The 22,857-nt window shown below is 46.3% G+C and overlaps 1 protein-coding gene across 9 annotated transcripts in view; it reads right to left on the reverse strand.

Moving 5' to 3' along the window:
• ERI3 (ERI1 exoribonuclease family member 3) overlaps positions 1-22,857 on the reverse strand; it is a 130,434-nt gene that overhangs the window by 57,872 nt on the left and 49,705 nt on the right. For 8 of the 9 annotated variants that reach the window (XM_071565109.1, XM_071565116.1, XM_071565111.1 and 5 more), the window contains one exon: positions 20,532-20,604. In XM_071565109.1, coding sequence (XP_071421210.1) covers positions 20,532-20,604 — 73 coding nt within the window. Of the gene's footprint in view, positions 1-5,867; positions 6,039-20,531; positions 20,605-22,857 lie in introns of those variants that run through there. The other variant, XM_071565108.1, reaches the window with a different exon arrangement.

Here is a 22,857-nt window from a genome sequence, read left to right on the forward strand (position 1 = left end):
GGCATCAGCTTCTCAGAGGGCAAAAGGCGGGGAGGGCTCAGCCGGAGTCTCCACCAAGGGTGTTCCAGCAGCTCAGCTAGGCCAAGACAGGCTGGCAGAGCAGCAGCAGGCTAATAAAACCAAGGGCTGTCCCAGAACCAGGAGCTTGGGATGGGGATGAAGACCAAAACCATGATGGCAGCAGAGCAGACATGGAACCCCATGCCATCACTCTGGCTGGAAGGCACCCACAGGGTTAGAAGAAACCGGAAGCCTACAAGGACACAAAACTGCAACGGGGGTGTCACAAGCCCCAGTTCCCTGGGCTGCACCTTTCTGTTCCCTGCCTTGTCCCGCGGCAGGGAGCTCCTATTCCTGCCCATGCTGCACAGCCCAAACCTGCATTTGGGCCAAAAGAGTCTCGCTGATGATTGTGAAGCTGCAGCCCCCTTGTATTCTCATGGAGCCTGCTCCAAGCAAAGGGTGGCACTCACAGGCATCCTGTCCCCAGCATTCCCCTGCTCTGGTTTGTTCATAAACAACTGAGCCCCAGGAAAAGCTGATCCTACATCCCAGGACTCCAGAAAGCCTACTGGCTCGAGTTGTATGGATGGAGACATTTAGCAATTTCCCACCCACAGCCTTCACCAGCGCTGTGCTGTTCGGCTTTTTCACTTTGCCACACCATATTGAACACTCCATGCACTCTCTAAGTTATTTTAATAATTAAATGTTTATTGGCACATTTTTCCCATACTGCTTCCAGACTTGCCTGATTTTCTTTCCAGTGAGCGACTTCCCCTGGCTCAGTCCTTTCACAGGATGCATATCTGCAAAATGTTTCCTCTGCTCCCCCTACAAAGAGCATCCAGGCCCCTTGCAGCTCATCCCCATGGACTCCTGGCAGGTTCTGTGCACAGCGAACACCACTATGCCAAGCCCAGATGAACAGCTCAGGCAAGAGCGCTGGATTTCTGGCCAGGATGGTGCTCTATTATGGCACTCAGCCCCCGTGCAGGGGCTGGCCTAGGTTATTTTTTCTGTCTTCTTTTACACTGTTCCATATTACCTCAGGCTTTGAAGTACAGAGAAAAGCAACACTCAATGTGCCTTTTTTTTCCCTCTCCTTAAAGCTTTCTTTATCATAGCAAATCTTTTCCTCCTCTGCTGTGTTGCTGAAGATAGATATCAAGCAAAAAAGAAAGTCTCCCCTTCTAACAATGGATTTCCCTTCCCTTCTGAGCTTCAAATAGAAAACTCTTATCTACAGCCACAGTTGATCAGAAGAAGAAAAGAAATGAAAACAGACATATGAACTGAACCCAGGCTCTCTTTCTATTCACTCAGAAAGACTGTGTTGGGTTCTTCACATGGGGATGCTCTGAACATGTTTATAGCACGTATTTACTCACTTCACTAGCTGTCTTACCCACCATGGAAACCCACCTTTCCTCCTTTGCAATCTTTGCTTTGCCTAGCAAGCTCCATGCATCTGGGCCATCCAGCAAAATACCAGCTACACCTAAAACTGGGGACAACAAGAGCTTTTCAAACTCAGCTGAGAGTACTGCAGCAATGCCTCTGGCACACAAAAAGCATTACTGCTGTACAGTGCAAGTTCTTTAAATGACAGGATAGATTACAGGTCAGACCTTGCTGGCTGTACATGCACAGGATGCCTTGCACAGGCTGAGACCAAGCTTCTTCAGTCACCCATGACCTACCCACACACACATCTCCTGTGCAGCATCCATGTGTCACTGCTGATGCCAGCCAGTTCCTCCATGTGTTTTAAGATCTCTCTTTGAACCATCTGCTTGCTTTTGAAGGAGCTGCTCCAAGGAGAAACATACAGAACCACGAAACTTCTTTTTCTTCTCTACTTCAGACTCTAGGTGCAGACCTCTTCTGTCCCAGCTTTCTTCCCCTCCAGTTGCTTTATCTCCGGAGAGGCACTGTCAGGTCCCAGTCTGGGTTGAACACCCACATACTGGGGCTCACTGAGGTCCAGCTGTTGTCAAACCACCCTTGCTCTCTGCCCAGATAATGAAAGTTAAAATGTGAGCACTATGCTTGACAGGTAGCATTTTTCCCCAAGTCACAGTGCCAGGACCAATACACACAGAGCATGAAATACGAAGAGGCAGGCACTACTGCCTTCTCCACCTCCCATTGTGTCCTGATGGGCTACACATGCTTCTTGAACTGTTCTTGCTCTCAGCCCTGACAGACCTTGTCACACAAGCCTTGGAGAACCTGGCCTTACAGCCCTGGAACACCTCCTTGCCATGGCCACGGAGCTCCTGTTTCTTCTTACCCTCTCAAACCCATCCTGCGTTCAATGACAAATTTATTCACAGTAGGCTGCTGGACAAATGAACTATCCTCCTCACCACACATGGCACCATGGGCTCTGCCACTAGAGCTGGACACAGCTACTGCCACATGTTGTGTCCCAGCCCATCAAGGAAACCAGAGTCAAAGAGATCCACTGTTGGAACTGGGGCCAAACTCCCAAATCAATTTGGGTAGAGGGCTGGAAACTTTTCCAGATAATTTTCCAATAGAAATAAGAAGTTTCCTTCATCAAAAGTCAGATCTCATTCTCATTAGGGGAATTTGGAGCTTCCAGCCAAAGGGAGGATGGATTCCCCCCTGAGATATGGCCAGGAATTCTCTGCCAGTCACACTTGGGTACAGCATGCAAGCCCAAGCTCTGAGTCACTTGTACTGGAAACAGTTTTGGTAACTCTGCTGAGGTCAAAGCAGCTCTCAGTCAAGAGAGCCCATCCTTCAACCCCAGCTGCCCAGCAGGCTTTCCTGCGACATCCTACAAAGCTTTCCAGGCAGCAGCATCATTCCTTTCATGTTAAACTCCACAGAAGTCCCCAGTACTCTTCCCATGGCACAGTGTCAGTGTTGCAGAAGGCTCCTCCCTGTGGAGCTACGATGGGAAGATCCATCAGACAAAGCACCTTCTTTTCAAGCTGCCTGATGACAGATGTTCAGCCAACAGAGCAGTGGGATTGGTGCAGCACCGCAGAAGCGCTTTATAATTCCTGCTCCTCTCCTCCTTTCTCAGCATCTCCTGGGAGAGACATGATGATGGACGGTGACATAAGGGACTGTTTCCAATCAAGGTAATGTAAGTAATGACAGCTGACGTGATTCCTGGAACGTGCAGGTGCAGCTGGCCCACGTGCCTTGCCTACCACAGGCAACACTGCCAGAGCTCATGGAGGAAGAGGAGACTGGAGCATGGAAGTCTGACTTGGGGATAGAAGAGTGAGAGTCCTAAAACCCAGAGGCTGTCTCCAAATCAGATACAAATAACTCATTACATCAGCCTGCAAACAGAGCAGAAGCCAAGGCGAGGTGGATACCACTTATGTCATGGACCAAACCCCTCCTGGGCTGTGTACAATGCCTATCCCACACCTGGACACCACTCTATCTTTCTCTAGTGACAATTGAAACTGTAGCATCCCTAGTCCTTAGGAGGTGGTTTGTGGGAAATCGTGTCTGCTCCCTCAAGGTTTAGCAAGGCTTTTATCTATGGCCCTACACCTGCTCCCCCCACCATCAATGACTATCTGGAAATGGGAACATTAAGTCAACCTGGACCTCACCTCCCCGTGCAGTTGGTGCACAAGCAGCACTACAATATCTGAACCCAAGGCAAGGAGTTGCAGCAGTCCCAGACTGCACACTTAGGTGTTCAGAGACTTATGGAGGGAAAGAAAACACTGTGCAACTCATACCTGCAGTCCTCTTCCAGAGCCTCAAAATTAGTAGGTAAATTTAACATGCAGAGAAGCGACCGATTAAAACCCAGCATTGACTTAAGAAGACCTTGAATAATACATAGTGCTTGCACATGGAAGGGGAAAAAGTCAAGTCCTTCTGCTTGTCAAGTGCACCTGCCTCCCAAGCACCAACACTTGACGAGAAACCTTCCTGCCAGCCAGCCACAGTTTTAAGCAGCTCTTCAGAAACGCCTTTTGCGAAGATGAATGGCAAAACTTTGCACCAAGTTAGACTGGCACTTGGACAAGTTCAAGTATGATGTTATTTTAAATGTAATTAGAACTGCTTGTTAATGAAGTTCCTTTAAACCTGCCAAGCAGAGGATGATGCTAAGCATTTGGAGCCCACAATGATGACCCATGCAGACGCCCCGTGTTGGCTATGCTGATAGGTGAGAGAAAGGTTCTTAACTATGAGGTTGCCCCAAACTCTCCTCCACCCTGTCTGCACTGCAATCCATGCAGCAGCTGAGCCATGTCAAGGAAAAGCCAGACCTGAACTGACAAAAGGCTGGCAGAAGCTCAGCTGTACATGCTGAGCTTCACTGCACGATGGTGACAGCAGGTGAAGCTGTGAACTATTCCCTTCTACAACCTGATTCCAGCTTCTGTTGTTTAATGCTGGTTTTGGTGTGAGACACTGAGCAGTGGTATCAGAATTCCTGTGTGGTGCTGTCCACTTTCCTAAATGATGATGGCTGGAGAAAAATTTGCTCCCTTTTGGGAATATTCCAAACCAGAACCAGCAGAAAAATGGTGTTTACCTTGAGAACAGCCATTTTTGTATGGGGGTTACGTACACAATGCCCATTGTGAGAGGAGTGGAGTGTTGTAGAACACCAGGGATTTGTGTAGCAGCAGTGAAATACTGTGAATCAAATATTTTAATTCTTGAGATGGTGAGAAAAACTGCAAAGCAGCTCAGGCAGAAGGTCCCAACAACCAGTCATTCTGACTCTTGCAGCTGAGTGATCCTCCTCTGCAGCCAGCCCACGAGGATGCTGCATGGATTTAATGCCTGCAAAGCAATTTGAAAGTGAAAAGCCTTAAAAACAAGCCTTGTGGCTGAAGCCCAGAGGCAGGAGAGATGAGACCTAACTTCCCTTTCAATCTCTGATACGGATTCACAGGAAAACCATCCAATTCCCCCATGCCTCAGTATCTCCCCAATAATATCTGTTGAGTGTTATGAACCTAAATTAATTCATGTTTCTAAAGAGCTTAAGCATCTACTGCTTGAAGAGCAAAGGACCATCACTACGAAAAACATGAGCTATGTACAACACAAGGTCAGAAGGCATTTAAAAAAGCAGCAACCCGGTGAAAAACACAAGGGAAAAAGAATCGAGCAGGAAACAATATTTGCCTTCTTCACATGTAAATGAATGCCAGGGAGCAGTGGAGCTCCAAAGACACACATTTTAGCACCAAAGAGTGTTTCTACAAAGGGAACCAAGAAAAAATGTGATAAACAGGCTCAATTCTTAAAGTTTGATTTCCAGAGCAATAAGCACAGAAACTGAGCCCAAAGAAAAGATCTGTATTAGAAACCAAATCCAATCATTCTGATAATAAAAGACATCTGGACTGGTGCAGAACTATTTCCAGAGAAAACTTTGTCTCCCCATCCCTTTCACATCCTGCAGTGGCTCAATGGAAAAATACTTAAAAAGTTGCAAGTTTGGTCATAATGTGTAAAAAGCCCCTGAAATGCGACATCATTTACTCTTCTGTGGTATTGCTCAGCAGAGCTAATAAATCTTGCATGAGCAGAGCTGATTCTAATTTTCTAATATGAAAAGGCATTTGGACTGAGAGAGAGGGGAAGATAAAAGTGATTGAATCTCCAATAGCCCAGCATCAGTGACAAGAAACATCCTGCTACGGACCCCAAGGAAGAATGGCTCCCCCTCCTCCACGAACCACAGACACACTCACCGCTCGCACATCCAATTCTCTCTGCTTTCTGCTCGCCACATCTCAGTCTCCCCTATTGACAGGACGTGGTTTTAAACACAGTTACACAAGTTATCATTTCTGCCTTTTGATCAATCTGAATTTTCAGGACAATTACCCTCTTAATCAATGATTGCTATCAGCAGCCCCTTGGATTCTTCACCAAGGCAATCGTGCCGCCGGGGCAGACGGTGTGTGCATATGCAATGAAGCTGCGGGGAGGCACAAGTCCATCTTCCCCTGACGTAGTCGTCGGCTGAAAGGGTGGAGAGCTGTGAAGGCCACTTCAAGGAACACCTGACGTAAAAAATAAGTGGAAGGAATTAAAAGGGACGTTGTGTGAGGTATCTGTGGCACAGCCAGGCTGAGGGAGCCAGGGCCTTGCTGAAAATATCTGACAATATCTGAAAATATCATCAAGTTGAAAAATAAACCAACTAAACCAAGAAATTTACCAAACCCATATATTTAAGAGCTATCTATAGCCAGCACTAACCACTCCTACTGAGGCTAATAAAGTCAGTTTCCAACTAGACACAAACGACTAGAAGCAGAGAGGCAGTTTTCAGCAACCTCTAAAGAGGTGGGATTTGGATATGTGGGTTTCAGGTTTTTTTTCATCAAAAATTACTTAATATCACTGAAATGCCCCTAGGATTTAAACACACAAAGCAAGCCCCCTGCTGCTCTTCCCTGGCAGGGTATGTGTTTCAGTAATTGATGTTTGCACAGAACCTCAGCTCTTGGAGGACACGGCTCCTTCAAGGCATCTGTCAGCACCACAGAAACACAGCCTTAGATATTTAGACACCACAAGAAACCCCAAAACAGCCAAAACCCAACTGCAGGGTCAGGGGCTAAGGCTCAGCATCCTTGCTCTTGCAAGAGCACCACCAGGCCACTGGCAGGTTCATGCCACTTGGTGTATGTTTTCAGTACTCCAGACAAAGCAGGGCAAAGGAGTGTATGGCTTCCACCCACACATCACTCTGCACTGCTCCCTCAACAACCTTTAGTGCTTCCCCTGGGCATGGGACTCCTGAACACATCATTCTGCCCAAAAAATACCCGAGCCAGAGCCAAGCAGCATTGCGTCTTCCTGAAAACCTCAGCAGGTAGAGAGGCTTCATCTTTTCCCAGGCTTGGAAAGCATCCTGCACATTTCAGGTGCTGTGTTGGCAGGAGGGAGCTCCAGGACCTGGATGGCAGCAGGGAAATGCTGCTAGAAGGCAGCTGAGCTCTAGCAAAGGAAGGCATTGTGATGGCTTCACCATCTTGACCACCAGATCGGGCTGGCAGCAAGCAGCAGAGGCAGCGCCAGGTGAGGCTGGTGGGCCAGCTGCCTTTTCAGGCTGCTGGCTGGAGGAGCTCTCCGAAAGGCACAGTATTTCACTAGCTATTTTGCATGGAGAATTGCCGATCAAAGATATCCCCACTGTGTACTCCAGAGCAATAAAAATAAAAAAAACCCACATGAAGAATTCTTTAGGCGGGTAATGGGCATTTTATTCCTTTTTATGACACTAAACATAGGCAGCTGGCATAATTACACCACAATAAAGGCATAATGTGCACCTAGCAGAACAAACTCATACTTTTGATAATTAGGCAGAGCAAACACAGTCTGGTATTCAGTCACATGGCTTTACTGTCTTCTGGATCTGTTGGAGCCAGATCCTACTTCCACAGCACGTCAGCCCCATTCCTGCAGCTGGATTTAGTTGGGCCCCATGGGGAAGGCTGAGCAAGGAATGTATCACCAGGGCTCCCCTGCACCAAGAGGAATGGCCATGCAGTTCTACTGCTTAGAGCAGACCAAGAGCAGGGTGCCAGGCAAGGAGGTACAGGATGAGTCTATGTGCAGCTCCTGGGAAGCAGATGGAAACTGTGTGTGGCAGAGCACCAATGGAGGATATCAGTCACCTCCTGACTGGCGCTGACTGTACCCACAGCCAAGAAATGGTGCAGCAGTGTGGGGATGACAGTGTGTGTGTATCTCCTAAGGTCTGCATCCTTAAGGATGCATTCATCAGTTACCTCAGACCCTAGGAGATACACACACACTCTCATCCCCACACAGCAGAACCAACTTCATGTGGTCAAATCATACATGGTACAATGACAAAGGGAGACTCAAAACACAGGAGAGATGCAGAGCTGTTTTTGGTTTTGCAGTTCTGACAAGGCCAGCTCCAGTAATTGGAAGAGCTGAGCAGAGGCATGGGGACACCTCTCCACAGCAAGGCGGTCCTTGGCCAAATGCAGTTGGTGCCAAAAGGCAAGAACAGAAGGGAATGTCCCAACAGCTGGACCTGTTGGAGGTTAGCAACTAGCTCTTTGAAGGTTTTGTGCTACCATTAGTCCTGGTGATCCTGCTAACATGCACCTCTGCCTCCTCCAGAACACACAGTCAGGCAGCAAATGTACTCCTCTGGCGGCTGCAGGCATCCACACAGGACAGCTCTTCCCTGAGTGAGGAGCAAGCCAAGGTGGAGATCCTAAATGATCTCTAAAATATTAATAGTATCAATCAGAGCCAGGCTGACAGAGGTTACCACATTGGGAAAGCACAGAGAACAGGTTTTCCTGAAGCTGGCACAAACCCATACACTAAATAACTACAGTTTGTTTAAAAATGTGTCTGCAGGATGCACACAGGCGCAGTGCTGGCAGAACACCATGCTGAGGTTTCATCTCCACACCACTGAAATCCACTGGGGACGTCAACCACTGCTTGCAGGAGAGAGAACAGCTCAGCTACACTCCATCCTGCATGGCTTAATACAAGTTAGTGGCTTTAAGGTATTTTTAGTGCAGTACAGGAATGCCAGAGTATCCTGGATCAAAGAAAACTGAGCAGTGTGGAGCTGATACATCAGCCATGAGTGAGACCTGCAAATTCACCTGTGGATAGGATGCCCAAGAAAACATCAAACAACATTATGAACTTTTGTAACACAAGACTGAACACATGCAAGGGAAGATGCATATTGTCAGTAAATAAAAGCATCCTGCCCCCCTAATATCTGTTGATACCCAGAAGGACACTGCTGAGAACTCCATGCATACTGAGAGCACATGGGAAGCCGCAGTGCAGCAAACCGGACCACCACTTCTGGATGGCCATTCGCTCAGGAGCTTTAATGCCCTATAAAGACAGCAGCAACATTCATGTCAGAGCACTCAAGGAGAAGATGGTTTTGGTCTATAGGAGACAGTGCCTAGGCAACTGGGAAAACAAGCCACTGTGAGACAGACCCCGGATGGGCTTGTGCTTTGGAGTGATCAGAGCTGCTGTCCCCAGCAGGCCACGAAATAGAAGTTGATGCCCAGATGAGGGCAAGAGACAGGTTGTTTTCTAAAGAAAAGCAGATCATATCTGTAGACTTTCCAGACAGTTCTTAGAAAGCCACACTGATAGATCCAATCCTTGGGCTGCAGGCAAAGAGCTCAAGCAAGGAAACCTGCAAGTGGAAAGAGCAAAAGCCAGGATGGAGCCAGAAGTACTGTGACAGCATGGGGGAAGGGTGGCAGGAGACTCTGAAATAAACTTGCTTAGTAGCCTTGGGGCTCAGAAGGATTTAATTTATTAATTTAATGAGTGTGAAGTACTGTAAGTTATTAATATATTAATTCCACTACTGTATCTCCCATCTCCCTGTTCATCATCTCTTGCCACTTTTTACTGAGCCCATGAGAAGCAAAAGCCCCAGTATGCCTCTATACAGTGGGGCAGAGGCTGCACACCCACACTTTCCTAGCCAAGACAGCAGTAACGAAGTACCAATCCTTTGAGCAAAACAGCATCACACTTGGCACATGGCACCAGGAACACCTCATACAAAACAAAAAAGAAAAGTTCTTTCCACTTACAGGTAAGCCAATTGCTACCATAAACCAGCCTGCTGACTCTAGTGGAGATGGCAAGCCATCACTCTCCCTTTTGTAGCCATGCTGGCTTGGTAGGAGAATGAGGACTAAATCAGTTAATGTTTTAGTCCCCAAGGCTAGAAAATCTGATTAACCCTTTATGCCTTCCTAAAGAACTCCACAGTTCCATTTTCATGCTCCTACATGGAGCTCCTGTCTTTTAAATGCAGAGAAAAGATGACACGGCTCCTTTCCCAGGCACTAGGCAGCTATGCTGGCACTCAAGTAAAGCTCCAGCTGAAGGGCTGCGATGCAGGGATGCTCTGCCCCTTGTGTGTCCCCTGGGATTCTTGGAAAGGCCATCTTTCATGCATTGTGCCTTCAACTCCCAGCTCCTCTTGGCCTGGAATGCAGCACACGTTGCAGGATTATTGTAAAACATGCCCTGATTCTAACCCCTTCTCCTCTTGCCTTGCTCTGGTATTGACTGCAGAAAGCTGTGTCAGGCCTGGGGTCAGGCTTCCCTCTCACAATACCAGGGCACGCAAAAGGCTCCAGCCCCTCCAGCTGACCTCAGTACTGAAGACACTGGGACATACAGGCTGTGCCAGACCTTCACATAAACATGCAGGTGAGATTGGAGGCCTCCATCTTCTGCCAACAGTGCTGGCACCCCACAGGCACAGCCGCGGTCCTGCATTCAGGTGAAATACCAGACCGATGTCCAGCTCACTGGGAGATCAAGAGCCTAATTCTGACCATCCTTGTGGTTGCCCTGGCTTGCTGCCATACCAAGAGCATATTACAGGGTTAGTCTGGATGAAAGCTCTTTCCAAAACTCTGTCTTTGGCATCTACAGCACACTCTCCCATAAATGGGCAGGACCATGAGCGCCTGCATGTCTCCTTCCTCAACCTGCAAGCGGCAACCAAGACTCATGGAGCAAAGGTCTAAGCAGTATGTTTAATCTCAGCAGCAGCGCACATACAGCCAGATGGGAACCAGGAGGCTCCTCAGTACAGGGGACAGATGCTCAAGTCCCTCAGCACAGGCACAGCAAGGTGCAGCTGAGCAATACGGCACTCAGCAGGCAGAGCAGCATGCAAGGTCTGAGCAGCTGCTTCTTTGTCTTTTGCCTGCAGCAACAGCAATGTGCATGAGTAATAACCACCAATGCCAATCTACCTCCAACCAGTTGCATAGACAAGGATGCTTTTGGTACATCAGCAGTGTGCTCAACGAACTGCTTAGAATCTCATCTAGAAGGCCCTGGTTAAAAAAAGCTCAAAGGTAACAAATTATACTCTCTGCTTTGTCCACTACCTGCAGGCTGCACAGGGACAAGGAAGGTAATTGTGCTCCTCACTCTCTCTTGAATTAACACCGTCCAGCCTTATTCAAGAGCCCTCTCTATCACCTGTGGCACGAGGAGTCCCTGGTTCTTGCTGGAGCCCAAAGGCACTGCCAAATAATAAAGTCTATCTTGGGATTTTCTCAGTACAAACACCTGGCTGGGATCTGGGCAGACAGCATCAGGAGAGGAGTGGAGACTGTATGTGGCACTCAAGGCAACCACCAATTCCTCCACTGCTCATGTACTGAGTTTCAGTCATGTTTTCCAAGGAAAGCAGGCACCTTGCGTCCAAGTGCAAGAGCAAAGAAAATCAGAGCACACAGGGCAGGCAGGAAGGGAGAAGTGATGACTCACACTGTCTGCTTTAAGGCAGGACCAGCACCCCCGTGAGATTAGTCTAAACTCCCAAGAGCTAAAGGTCCCATATCCCTGCTCCCATTCACAGAGACTGTTTACTGATCTCCTCGTAGCAGACATGATCAAGAACTGTCCACCACACCAGCCCGAAGAAACTTTTCCTCTGAGCACTGTCATTTCTCCAAGATAATTTATCTTTAGTCTTCCCTAGGCTAAATATCCCAGGTTCCTCAATCTTCCTCTGGAGGTTACATCTTCCTGCTCTCTGACTCTTCTCTTCCCTTCTGGGTTTTTCTACCAGTGTCAGGTCCTCCCTGAATGCAGTACACAAAACTGGTTTGTTCCAAAGGCTAAAATCAGGCTCCATAACAGCTTGCCTAGGAAAAGAGATGATATTTTAACATGCATCTAGCACATTTTAGTATGCATTAGCAAAAGAGAATGTAGGAGAACCCCTAATGGTAAAGAAGTTAACCTGTCTGTGAGGTGCCAAGAGATAAACACGCAGGGATAGCTACAGAAAGGACAAAAGGATGGAAGAAAGTTCCAGGAAGAGCTTGATGTTAATAGCACCAAAATACTCACATGTCCACTTTGTCTTGGAGTAGCTTTAAATGGCTTCCACATAACAGGACCTTGTCAGAGACTGTCTTTACCCACTCAGTAGAGTCTTAAAGTCAGTGAGTAAGGAACAGGCTGTAAGTGCCCAGCCCACAGACTTCTGCTTGGCATGAGTTTTGCAGCAAGAAGGTGCTCTTTCACACAGGTGAGGGTTTCATGATTAAAGGAATTACTAAACTGTTTTGCAAGCAGGAAACTTAGCTACTGTCTCATGAACCAAACCCAAGAACTCACATTAATCCTCCAGGGATCACATAGTTTTGTCTGCTCTAAACAGTTCATACAGACACATTCTAGAGAAAATTGCTTCTATGTTTTAGGATGCAATAAAAAAATAAAAATAAAAAAATTTAAAACAATCAAAGGAGAGGGAAACACAAAACCATTTGATTTAGGTGAAAATGGACACAGCTTAATTTTGTCCTCTTGGGATGGGCATGTATATTATTACTCAGGTCATTCAAAACCAGTGAAGCCTCCAGGCTGCATCTAGAGCCCCTCTCAACTGCAGCACAACCAGCTCCTGAGACTGCAAGAAAAGGAAATGAAATGCAAGGCTGGGATCATTACTTTGAAAGTATAAGCTTGTGCCACTGAGCCAAAGCCTGTTATATTGACATGGGTTTGTGTCACCCCAGCAGCAGAGATCATTCTCCATCTCCGCTTGCTCAGTTCCCCTCCTCCCAGGACAGCTGGCAGCACAGCCATCCGCAATGCTCTCCAAAGTCTAGCTACAGAAAACTCCCAGTGCTTTGCCCAGCAGGTTAAAGTTATAGAACTGAGCTACTGCAGAATGGAAAGCACCCTGCTGACTGTTCCATCATGCTTGGAAGCTGCCAGCAAAGCATAAAGTGCCACTTGCAGAGGAGTAAATAGCAAAACCCCCAAGTTTCCTTCCCTGGAACAGAAAGTCCAGAGGGAGATAATGCTTCTTTAAAGCCTCCAGATTTTAAAAGGCACTGAACTTGTACCTTAGCTACCACACAAAATACTCCTGCTCTATGTCTTCAGCCATCAGCCTGGGCAGGACCTCTGAAGGAGGAAGACAGTACTGCCCGGCAGTGAGTCCTAGGCTGAGAAGGTCAGGGGCAGAGCCCTAAACAACTACTGTCTATGCAGCCCACACACTGTGCCTCTGCTTCCTTTGTTTTATATAAAAGTGGATGTCGAAACCAACCCTGATGGTTACTCTGCATTATATGAGCACTCTGCCTTGCAAACCCACTACATCCACAATTCATTGGTCCATCTGGTTACAACTTACAGGGAAACTGAGGTATCAACCGATCCTGTAACTTCTAATGAGTCCAGGAGGAGAAAAGGGAAAAGACTGCCAAGAACTTGCAGACTCTTCTGCCTACTGGTTTTCCTTGGAAATGTATTTTTACTCAGCACTCCCTGTTAAATAAGAAAGGAAGGACACGTTCCTCTGCAAAAGGACAGAGAGGGCTGCTCCTTTAAGGCCTCTCCTGGATGCCCCTTCCCTTTGAGATGACTATCCTCGACTCCCTCCTCATCTCCCTCCCTTTGATTTAAGAGTTCCTCTCCTGGCCCTGACAGTAAGGTATTTCTGTCCCACAGATTATAACTCACTCTGGGCTATTATTCAACTCCCAAGCCCTGGCCCTGCTGCATTTAGTCCAAACATAATATCCTTCATGCATATATTATCTGTCTCCCTATTATCTGGAATCATTTCGGAATTAAATTTCAGTCCTGCAATATTGGCTTGAAGAGCGGCTCGCTTTATGGGCTAGTCAAAGGTTAGAATACCAATCAAAATAACACTGCCGATGCAGAGAGACATTTTAATATTCCAAAACCTGGTAATTGTAAAAGGACATAATATTTTTTCCCTGATTACCCCAAAGGCAACACATGTTAACAAGGCGAGGGAGAGAGTGAAAGAAATTTCAGAGTTCAGACAGCAGCACGACAGATTTAAAGGAGAAGTCATGGATGGCTGCCATGCTCCAGCCCCAGAGCAGGAGGGCTCCCCTGCGAGTTCCAGAGGTGTCGTATTCCCCAGGATGCCATCCCTTTCATCCCCAGCTCAGTGGTGTTTGTGCCATTTGTGCATCCCCAAGTCAGAAGCCCTTGAGAATGCTTTTACTACAAGGGAACAGAGCACTCAGAGCTCTGCTGAGACAGACAGTCAAAGATCATCATCACAGCAGAAGAAACCGCCACAATCTGTCTGCCTGACAGAGGCCACGAGACTACCCCAAAGTCCTATCTGAACCAGAGCTAATGTTTTTAGGAAAAAGCTTTCCCTCCTGAGCTGGAGAAACCACCACAGCCTTTGGTAAGTTGTTCCAGTGGTTAATTACCCTACACCATAAAGATGTGCATCTGAATTATGTTGCTTTGGCTTCCAGGAACTGGAACTACTTACACTTTTGTCTGCCAGAGGGAAGGAACCTCTTGCCACATCTTGGTTCTCCCTTTAGATATTTAGGCACTACAGCCAAGTCTCCCTTCTTTCTGGTACCCTAAATGGCTCCCAGAGTCTTAACTGCATGGCGAGTAATCCCATGGGTTTTGCAGTTCTCCTCCAGTCGTCAAGTTTCCAGAATTCTTTCCAATGCTGCGATGGGACCCAGTATCCCATACTGGTCAAACCTGTCCCAAAGAGAGAAATGATTCAAACCCCCTGCTCCTACTCACCATTGCCTGTTTCTAAATCCAACAGCAGCTGCCTCCTGGATGCACTATATGCACATGTTATCGAAAATGATTTTTATGTTGTCTTTCAGGGCATTGATAAAAGTGTTAAATACAAGAGGTCTGAGAAATAGATCCCTGTGGGACTTCACTAGGAAGACATGCACTCCATGATGATTATCCATTTACAATTAAATGCTAGGAGCTGTCAGTTTGCTCTTTCTTAATCAATGTAATGTGTGCCATGTTGATTTTGTATCACTCTTGTTTCTTAATCAAAATGTCATAAGGTACCAAGTCAAATGCCTTCCAGAAGTATATTACATTGACATGGTTACCTTTATCAACCAAACATGTATTCTCATAAAAAAAATATCAAGTTAGTTTGAAAAAGATCTAGTTTCCATAAATCCACATTGATTGGCATTATATTACCCTCTTTTCATTCTTTATTAATCAACTATGATATCTGGCTTTTCATTACTTTGCCCAGAATTAATGTCAAGATGATAGGGCTATAATTACTTCATCGGTCATCCCATTTGCCCTTCTAAATTACTGGTACAACATTAGCTTTCTTCCAGTCCTCTAGAACTTCCCCCATGTTCAAAGACTTATTAATAGTTCAGGGCATCTCAGCCAGCTCTTTAAAACTCCTGTAAACCCGCTATGGAAAATACCAACCAAAAGTCACCACTTGATCAGAAAATTGTGTTGTAACAGCAAACCTCTTGCTCAGGAATATGGCAACATCTGCCTTTCTGTAAATACAGAGCAAAATATTTATTAAACCCAGTCATTTTGCTGTTACAAGCAATTCCTTCCATTTCCTTCCAACTACAAACCAATGCCATTGCACAAACACTTTTCTTTCCTCATCTCTATGAAAGAGATACTATTACTCTACTTAACTCCAGATTTGTGCTTCTCCTTGTGCTTCCTTTCACAGCCTCTCCCATTCCTGCCTTCTGGGGCATATTTTCCAAAGTCAAGAATTCCATAATTGGGTGAGGAGCCAGGCAAGGCCAGGTCCCATTGAAGGGAGGTGTGACAGTCTCTCAGAACATGCCCCCGTGCTGCAAACCAGCAAAGCATGGGGCATGGTGAGTGTAAGAGCAGCTCTTCAGTTGAGAGGCAACACCTATTCACGTGCTTGACACTTTGGTCATGAAGCACTCTGCCTAAAGAGTACTCCTCTGGCATTTCTAACCCTACTAGGCATTTTATTTCCTGCAGCCAGTAACTCAATATACAGGCAATTGATAACAATCACTGTAAGTACTCAAGAAGTTAAACCTCAGAAAAGAAACTTCCAGTCATATGGGTTAAAACATAAACCATTTCTTAACTGTAACCATTTCAATGATCTTCATCCAAAACACTCAAGACACTTCAGCATCGAGTGCCTGAGAAGCACTTAGAGCTCCTCCTCCCCCCCCAAAGGCAGAAGGAATTGTTAATTCAGTGGAGAGACAGAAAGCTGTTAGCAAATCTTTGTTTGTTTAAGATGTTTATTTCTAGTAGCCAAATATTAACAAAAACATCCTATTACATGCTTTCTCTGTCAGATTTCACAATGCAAGTAGGTGACCTTAAAACATTTGTGCACGTGTATTACCAGTTTGCTTCCAACCAGGAATATCTACATGTAGATCAATAAAGGCTGGCCCTGGGACAGGCCAGCTCTGCACAGACATGGCATCCCAGCACAGTCATGTTGTGCTCCCCAAGTGTTTTATCACAGCTAGAGAAAAGTTGCAGTCCTTCACACGTATTGTTCAGTGCTTGCCTTTCATAAAAACTTCTGGATTTCAGGAGGATGTCAAACTAGGACCACTGTTCTGGCACTCCTAAAGCAACCACTATTTCTGTATTTAAACACATGCTGCATCCTAAGAACAGAAATCAAAGACGGTCAAACATGTCAACCAGCCATTCTGAGAAAGGGACAGCTCTGTGAAGGGTATGAAGAATGTATTTTTTAAAAAATAAATAATTTGAAAAACAAGGACTAAAATAAACCCTTAGTAGATACATAGAACACTCCTCTCATCTTGTAACTCCATCCCATCCAGAGATAAAAATGGAAGATCAGGATAGTGCACACAGTGTTCAAAATAACTTCCACAAGCCAGTTCGTCACAGAACCAGCAAGTGCCTTTGAGCCAGCTCTCTGACAGGTTTTGCTGTGCTGGGAGGGACAATTAAGCAAAAATGTGGCAGAGGTCTCAAATCAAGAATAACACTATGGAGAAGAACTAGAAACACACTCTTGTTCTTTCACATAATGCAAGATCTAGGCCCAAGAAAATGATCTGACAGGTTTAAAAGAAACAAAGCAATCTGCATCTTCACATAACATCTGAGTAAACAGAGTATAATTGATGCATAATTAAATAGCAAAAGTCATTGCTGCAGGATGCTGAAGAAACTAAAAGCATGAGTAGATTCAGAAAAGAATGTACAAGTTTCTGGTAGACAGACGTGGTAAAAACAGTGGGTGTTAGACACTGTGATCCAGGTACAGCTGCCAGCTCTCAGTCCTTTAGGACACAGATAATTGCTGAGAATCAAAGAAAGCTGACTGGAGCTGTGCTTTCCCCGTTACACCTGCAAGCACTGGCTACTGGCCTCTGGCATGGAGACAATCTGGGTAAGACCCTTGGTTTGGCCATTTTGACACCCTCATCATCCTTCTAATGTTTTTCCTGCACAAGCTCATTGTTAGAAAATCTATCTTCACTCTTCTTCTTCCTCTCCTTCTCCCTCTATCAAACCACTCTCCTCTCCATGAAGCTCCAGGCTTCCCATTCCCAGGCTCTTGGCCACACTGCAATTGCAGGCACCGTGTCTCCTCAGCCTAACGCAGCACTGGCTCCAGTCCTGGCAGTGAGGATTCATCACAGCACCAACCATACTGCTAACTCAAGCAGGCCCTGGAACAACAAACCACAGACGCTCCCAAAAGAGCAGAGGGAGTACAAATGAGAGCTGATCCTTGTGTTAGAATAAGCACTAATGAATTTATCCAGGCTACCTGAGGATACTCTTGGGGCAGCAGCTTGGTTGTAGCTTGTTAGCTGCAGCAGCTTTCCTTTTTGCATAAATCTTGATCCATGGCCTTCTGCTTTCTGCACGTATTACCCCACTGGTGCCCCTCTCTCCTGACATGAAGCACTCTTTGTTATTTCCACCCTGAGCATCCAGCTCCAGTGATGCAGCTCATGTTGTGCACCTCAGTCCTGACCTATGGGTCTTCTGTGAATCAACATGACAGGTTCCTAAAGAGAACTGGCAGATGGGATGGTGGCTCTCTATTGAGATGGTTTAGGGGGATATCTGAAATGTTGCAGTATTCAAAGAAAGCCTCCTCTGCTTTCTGTTGCCCTCCCACAAGGCTGAGCTAATCGCAGTGAAGAACATGATAAACTCTCTGCCCCGAGTCAGCTCTTCACTGACAGTTCACTAGAGATACAAGATCGCTCAGTGACATTAAAAATGTCAGCAAACACCGATCAGGCTTGATGGAAGGGATGCATTAGCAGGCTGGGGGGGCACAGGCCAAGGTAAAATTTCAGCAAACATAGTCAAGTGCACAGGCAGCTTTTTTCCCCTCTGTCCTCCACAGAAGCTTTTTCACAGATCCCAAGACACTGTGGCCACCATTGTAGCAATCAAGTGGGAAGCTCACCACCACCTGCATGGCCACATCAATCCCACAAGGTTTGCCTGAGGCAAAACAAGTGTGGCAGCTAGCAGGGGCAATTCCTGTCTTCAGCCTGCCTAAGAGGCAGGTCTTGGAAATTGTGAAAGCTGCCTGGAGGCACAGGATTCTTGCCACAATTGCTCCTGCAGCACAGCAGTGACAAGGGAAAGAGCTTATTGGCCAGTGAATCCTGAGAGACTGTATTACCACTGTGGGAAGAAGGACTGCTAAGCTCTGGAGCATCCCACAGTCTGGCAGAGGGAGTACAGACAAGGACTGTTTCTTAAAATGATACAAAACAGAGACAAAGAGGACCTGAAGCTGTGCGTGCATGGACAGAGGGAATTTGGAATGTATTTTGTTGCTACTGCATTATACATAGGTACACAAACATGTCAGTGTGTAATCCCACCCTTGCATTGCCTAGTAGTTGCAGAAGGAACTCCCAAACTCAGAAAAGTCCTCGTTATCACTTCATTATATTGAAGTGTCAGAAAAACTGCATTTTTTAAGGGAATACAGAGGTTGGAGAAAGATGAACATTTCTCTCTCACATCCCCTTTCCATGTGATCTGATGGAGCTTGAAGCTGTCCTTTCCAAGTTACACGTCTGCAGAGGATAACCCTACCCATTTGTCCCCATCCTACAGGCTCAGCATGTGACCCTTTCACAGAGCTGGGCAGGGGAACACTTCACTGCAACAGCTTCTCTCCTGCTCCTGCCTTTAGCTCTGTGCTTGGGACTTCATGGATGCTCAGCAGCCCTTAGCTTAGTGTCACAGTATTTGCTGATGTGCAACACATGAATGCCTATGCCACTTGTTTGGACATCCAGGTTATGGTAAATCCCAGCTCCTAACACACTAAATCCAGGCAGCCTTGAACTATGGAAAAGAGCTGTAAGAGGCCCAGAGGAGGAGCTGGATCAACCTACTTCTTAGCAAACATCACAGTACATAGGGATTTTTTTTTTTTAGTATTAATATTCTGCAGCCATCAATGTGCTGGTTATGTAGCTGCTATCCATTCACCGGAAGTTTAGTGAACTTCAAATGGCGATCATTAATGGTCACTGAACTGCAGAATGCCCCAATGTGCTTTCAGATTTCATTTACCAAGGACCAGCAATCAGCCAAAAGATTTGCTCTGACAGCAGGGAAATACAAGACCCTTTGACAAGTTCAGCCAGGAATGTGCTGCCAGCATCCCTTGTTAAGTTCATGTTCTACCCTATTTGACGGAACAGATCATGCAAATTGTCCTTCTGCGGCAGCTCAGCCTGTCACTCACACATCCATTTAAAACAATAAATAAATAAAAGAACAAAAGAAAAGCCCACAAGAACAACAAGCTGTTTATAAGCACATTTCACTTACTGAGACCTCTAATTACCAGAAAAAGGCACAGAAACCCAAATAAAGCACTAAATTGGATGGGGGAAGGGAATCTTACTCATCCAAAGGTTTAACCAGGAGGGCCACCCCAGTTTTCTCTTGTGCACAGACCACAGCCTCCCTCACCCTGCTACTGCTTGTAATCACACTTGCTCTTTTCTTGTCAGTTTGGTTTGTCTTATGGCATCACCACATTTTTCGGTGCAGATGGAGCAGTTGTGCCAGAGGAGACCTTGTGGATGCACAGCAGGTTGTCCCTTAACCACCCAGTGAAGGCGTGGAGCAAGACAAGGCACTAAACAGTACTGAGTCCAAGGCATTTTGCTTAATAAAGTGATCATTGGTCCCATAAGTGGACATGCTGCTGAGACATCTCCCTTTCCCCACATCACAAAGGGAAATGCTGATTTTTATATTGGAGTATTTCCACACTTATTAACCAGAATTTGATCTGAAGGGAACCATGCTCCTAGGAGCCTTATATGGCTGCAAAACAAAACAGAGTGAGCAACACTGGTGACAACACAACCTTCACTGAAAAGGGGTCTCACAGTGTCCCACTATTATGCAAAGACAGCACACTGTGCCTGCCACAATGGGATTTTCCCCAGCTGCAGAACACATCCCATCAAGTACAGTAAGACTCTATTAGAGGAGATACAATAGGGAGCTGGAGGACTCGCTCAGCCCAGCTTCTGAGGAAATAACTCATTTCAATGCAAAACAGCACTAGTTATTAGACACCTCCTTAAAGAGGAAAAGTGAAGGACAAGGGGAGGAGAGAGAGAGCGAGACAGGTACCATGGCAGTTTGCACAGAAGTACCTTTTTCAGATTAATCCACTGTTTGAAGTAATCAGCAACCGGCAGCCCTAAGTACTGGCATTGTCCTGGTAACCTGTAAGAGAGAAGAGAGAGCAAGTTTGATTCAGTGTCCTGACAACACAAACTCTGTTTTCTTAAGTGCATTTTCTTCAGAGATAGAAGAGACCCTCAAGTCTGCTGTAACATGCTGCACATCAGAAGAATCATAGCTCTTGGCAAAACAATCTCATGAGAGCACAGCTTTGCTTAAGGCTTATATACATCCAGCCACATCTAGGCTGCTGAAACCTTTCAGACCAAACATTTTGAAGAGCAAGTGCAGCGCTCAGCTCTTCTCCACAGTGGTTAACATATACACATGACTGGAGTATCCAGGCTGTTCTTAGCTACGTGAACCCATCATAAATCCCTGAAAAACCATCCTGCTTAGCAGCTTACAGGGCAGACAGAAGGACTGACAATTCACCTGTCATGCCCTGGTGCTTCTGCATTTGGCTTTTATGGTTAAAACACCAAATGAGACATGAGGGAAGGAAGGAGGCAACAAAACATTCGATTTTGGATAGCAATGCTGCAGGACCAATGTTTTAAGGCTAAGAAAGTAGATGCTGTTTTCCAAGCAGGTGCCTGGAAGAAGAGACCAGCCACAACTCCAAAGATGCAGGGTGCTGCACCATGTCACACTAAAGGGCTTGAGCACAGCAGCCAGAGCTGCCAACACATGTATTTACCTTCTTCCTTCTTAGAGGGAGCCAATGGAATGGGGCTTAAAACAAAACAGCACCAGTAAGGGAGGTGGATTGCCTGAAGGGCAGCAGGGACAGCAGGACCACAGGAAAGCTGTTTGTCTCACACTGTGCTCATCCCACTGCGTTTGCATGGAAGCTACATACAATGTGTCACTCAGGGAAGGCTGAGTTACAAACTGTGTGGCTCCAGCCGAGCCTGTGCAGGCACATGAGTTATGTGAGTTTTTCCCGGCCAGTTTGATCTGATAAAGAGTAATTGATGGATCTTGTTCATTCACGTACTGCTGAGCACGCCTGGGGCACTGGTCACAGGATCTTTAACTGAAGCAAAGGAACATCCCAAATAAATATGTCAACTAAATAAATGACTAAATTAGAGCTGTTTGTGCATGTTAAAAGTCACAACCCCAGAAATTGACTTTCGCAAACAGAGGCAGATGCGGAATCTCTCAACTTCCTCAGGCACATGGGGACTACAGGAGGAGGCTGCAGAGGAGGGAAGAGCTGAGTGCCAGCATCAGCTGCTCAAATATCCCAACACAAACCACCACATCCAGGGCAAAGTCTTCTACCACTCTGCACAGAGTGAATAGTCCAGACTAGACTTCAGACTCAAGACCAAAATTCAGGAAAAACCTCTGGTCAGAAGTGGATACAACACAGATACACCACCCTGAGTTAGGGTGCACCATCAACACGCCAGGCAGCACCTGAGTGCTCAGTCCAGCTCCAGACCCTTTGGTGAACAGGGCAGCACTTCTCTAGAAGTTTTCCTACGTAAGGAGATGAAGGAGCAGCACAGATAATAAATTTGTAGACAATGTGAGACTCCGGGTAATGCAGGTACCAGAGTGATCTGGCCTTGGTGACACCTCCACTTCCATGGGAAGGAAATGAAGGAAGCTGGCAAACATATGCAGGGGAGTCTCCTGGGAATATGTGGCCAACAGAGCCAGCACACACTGGGATCCAATTGTGTACCACCTTCGTCCTGCTTAGGCGAAGAAAGGAATAGACTCCCTGTGCCAAACCCACATACCTGGTCCTAAGAAGATGCACATGTCATTATTTAGGAGCAATAACTTAAGTCATACAAACACATTTGAATAAGAATGTCCAGAGGCAGGTCTTTGAAAGCAGGAAGCCTGTCACAAGAACAAGCTTGCAAGCAGCAGGTCTACGGCAATTCGCAGGGTAAGAAGTGCAACCTGACAGCACAGTGTCATCTCTGGGCATGGCTCACCTGATGTAAGCACTGAAACAAACCACCCACCTGGAGTCACTCCTCACAGTGTGACAGCCATCACATAAAGAGTGGCCTGGTCCATGCATTTTACAGCCATTACACATACGTCCAAGACACCCCATAGTCAGACACCACCAGCCCCAACCAGCATGCTACCAAAACTCTCCAGGAAAGCTGCTTTCTACTGACATCCAAATCAAAAAAGATCACAAGAAAATAAACCATCTAAATCAAACAACTGGTCTAAATACAGACACATGATTAGCTCAACCCCTCTTAGACACCTTACATTTAGCAAGTGAGGGTGATGAACGAAGTTAGCAAAAGATAT

This window comes from Pithys albifrons, chromosome 10 (assembly GCF_047495875.1).
Source record: "Pithys albifrons albifrons isolate INPA30051 chromosome 10, PitAlb_v1, whole genome shotgun sequence".
Taxonomy (NCBI): Eukaryota; Metazoa; Chordata; class Aves; order Passeriformes; family Thamnophilidae; genus Pithys; species Pithys albifrons.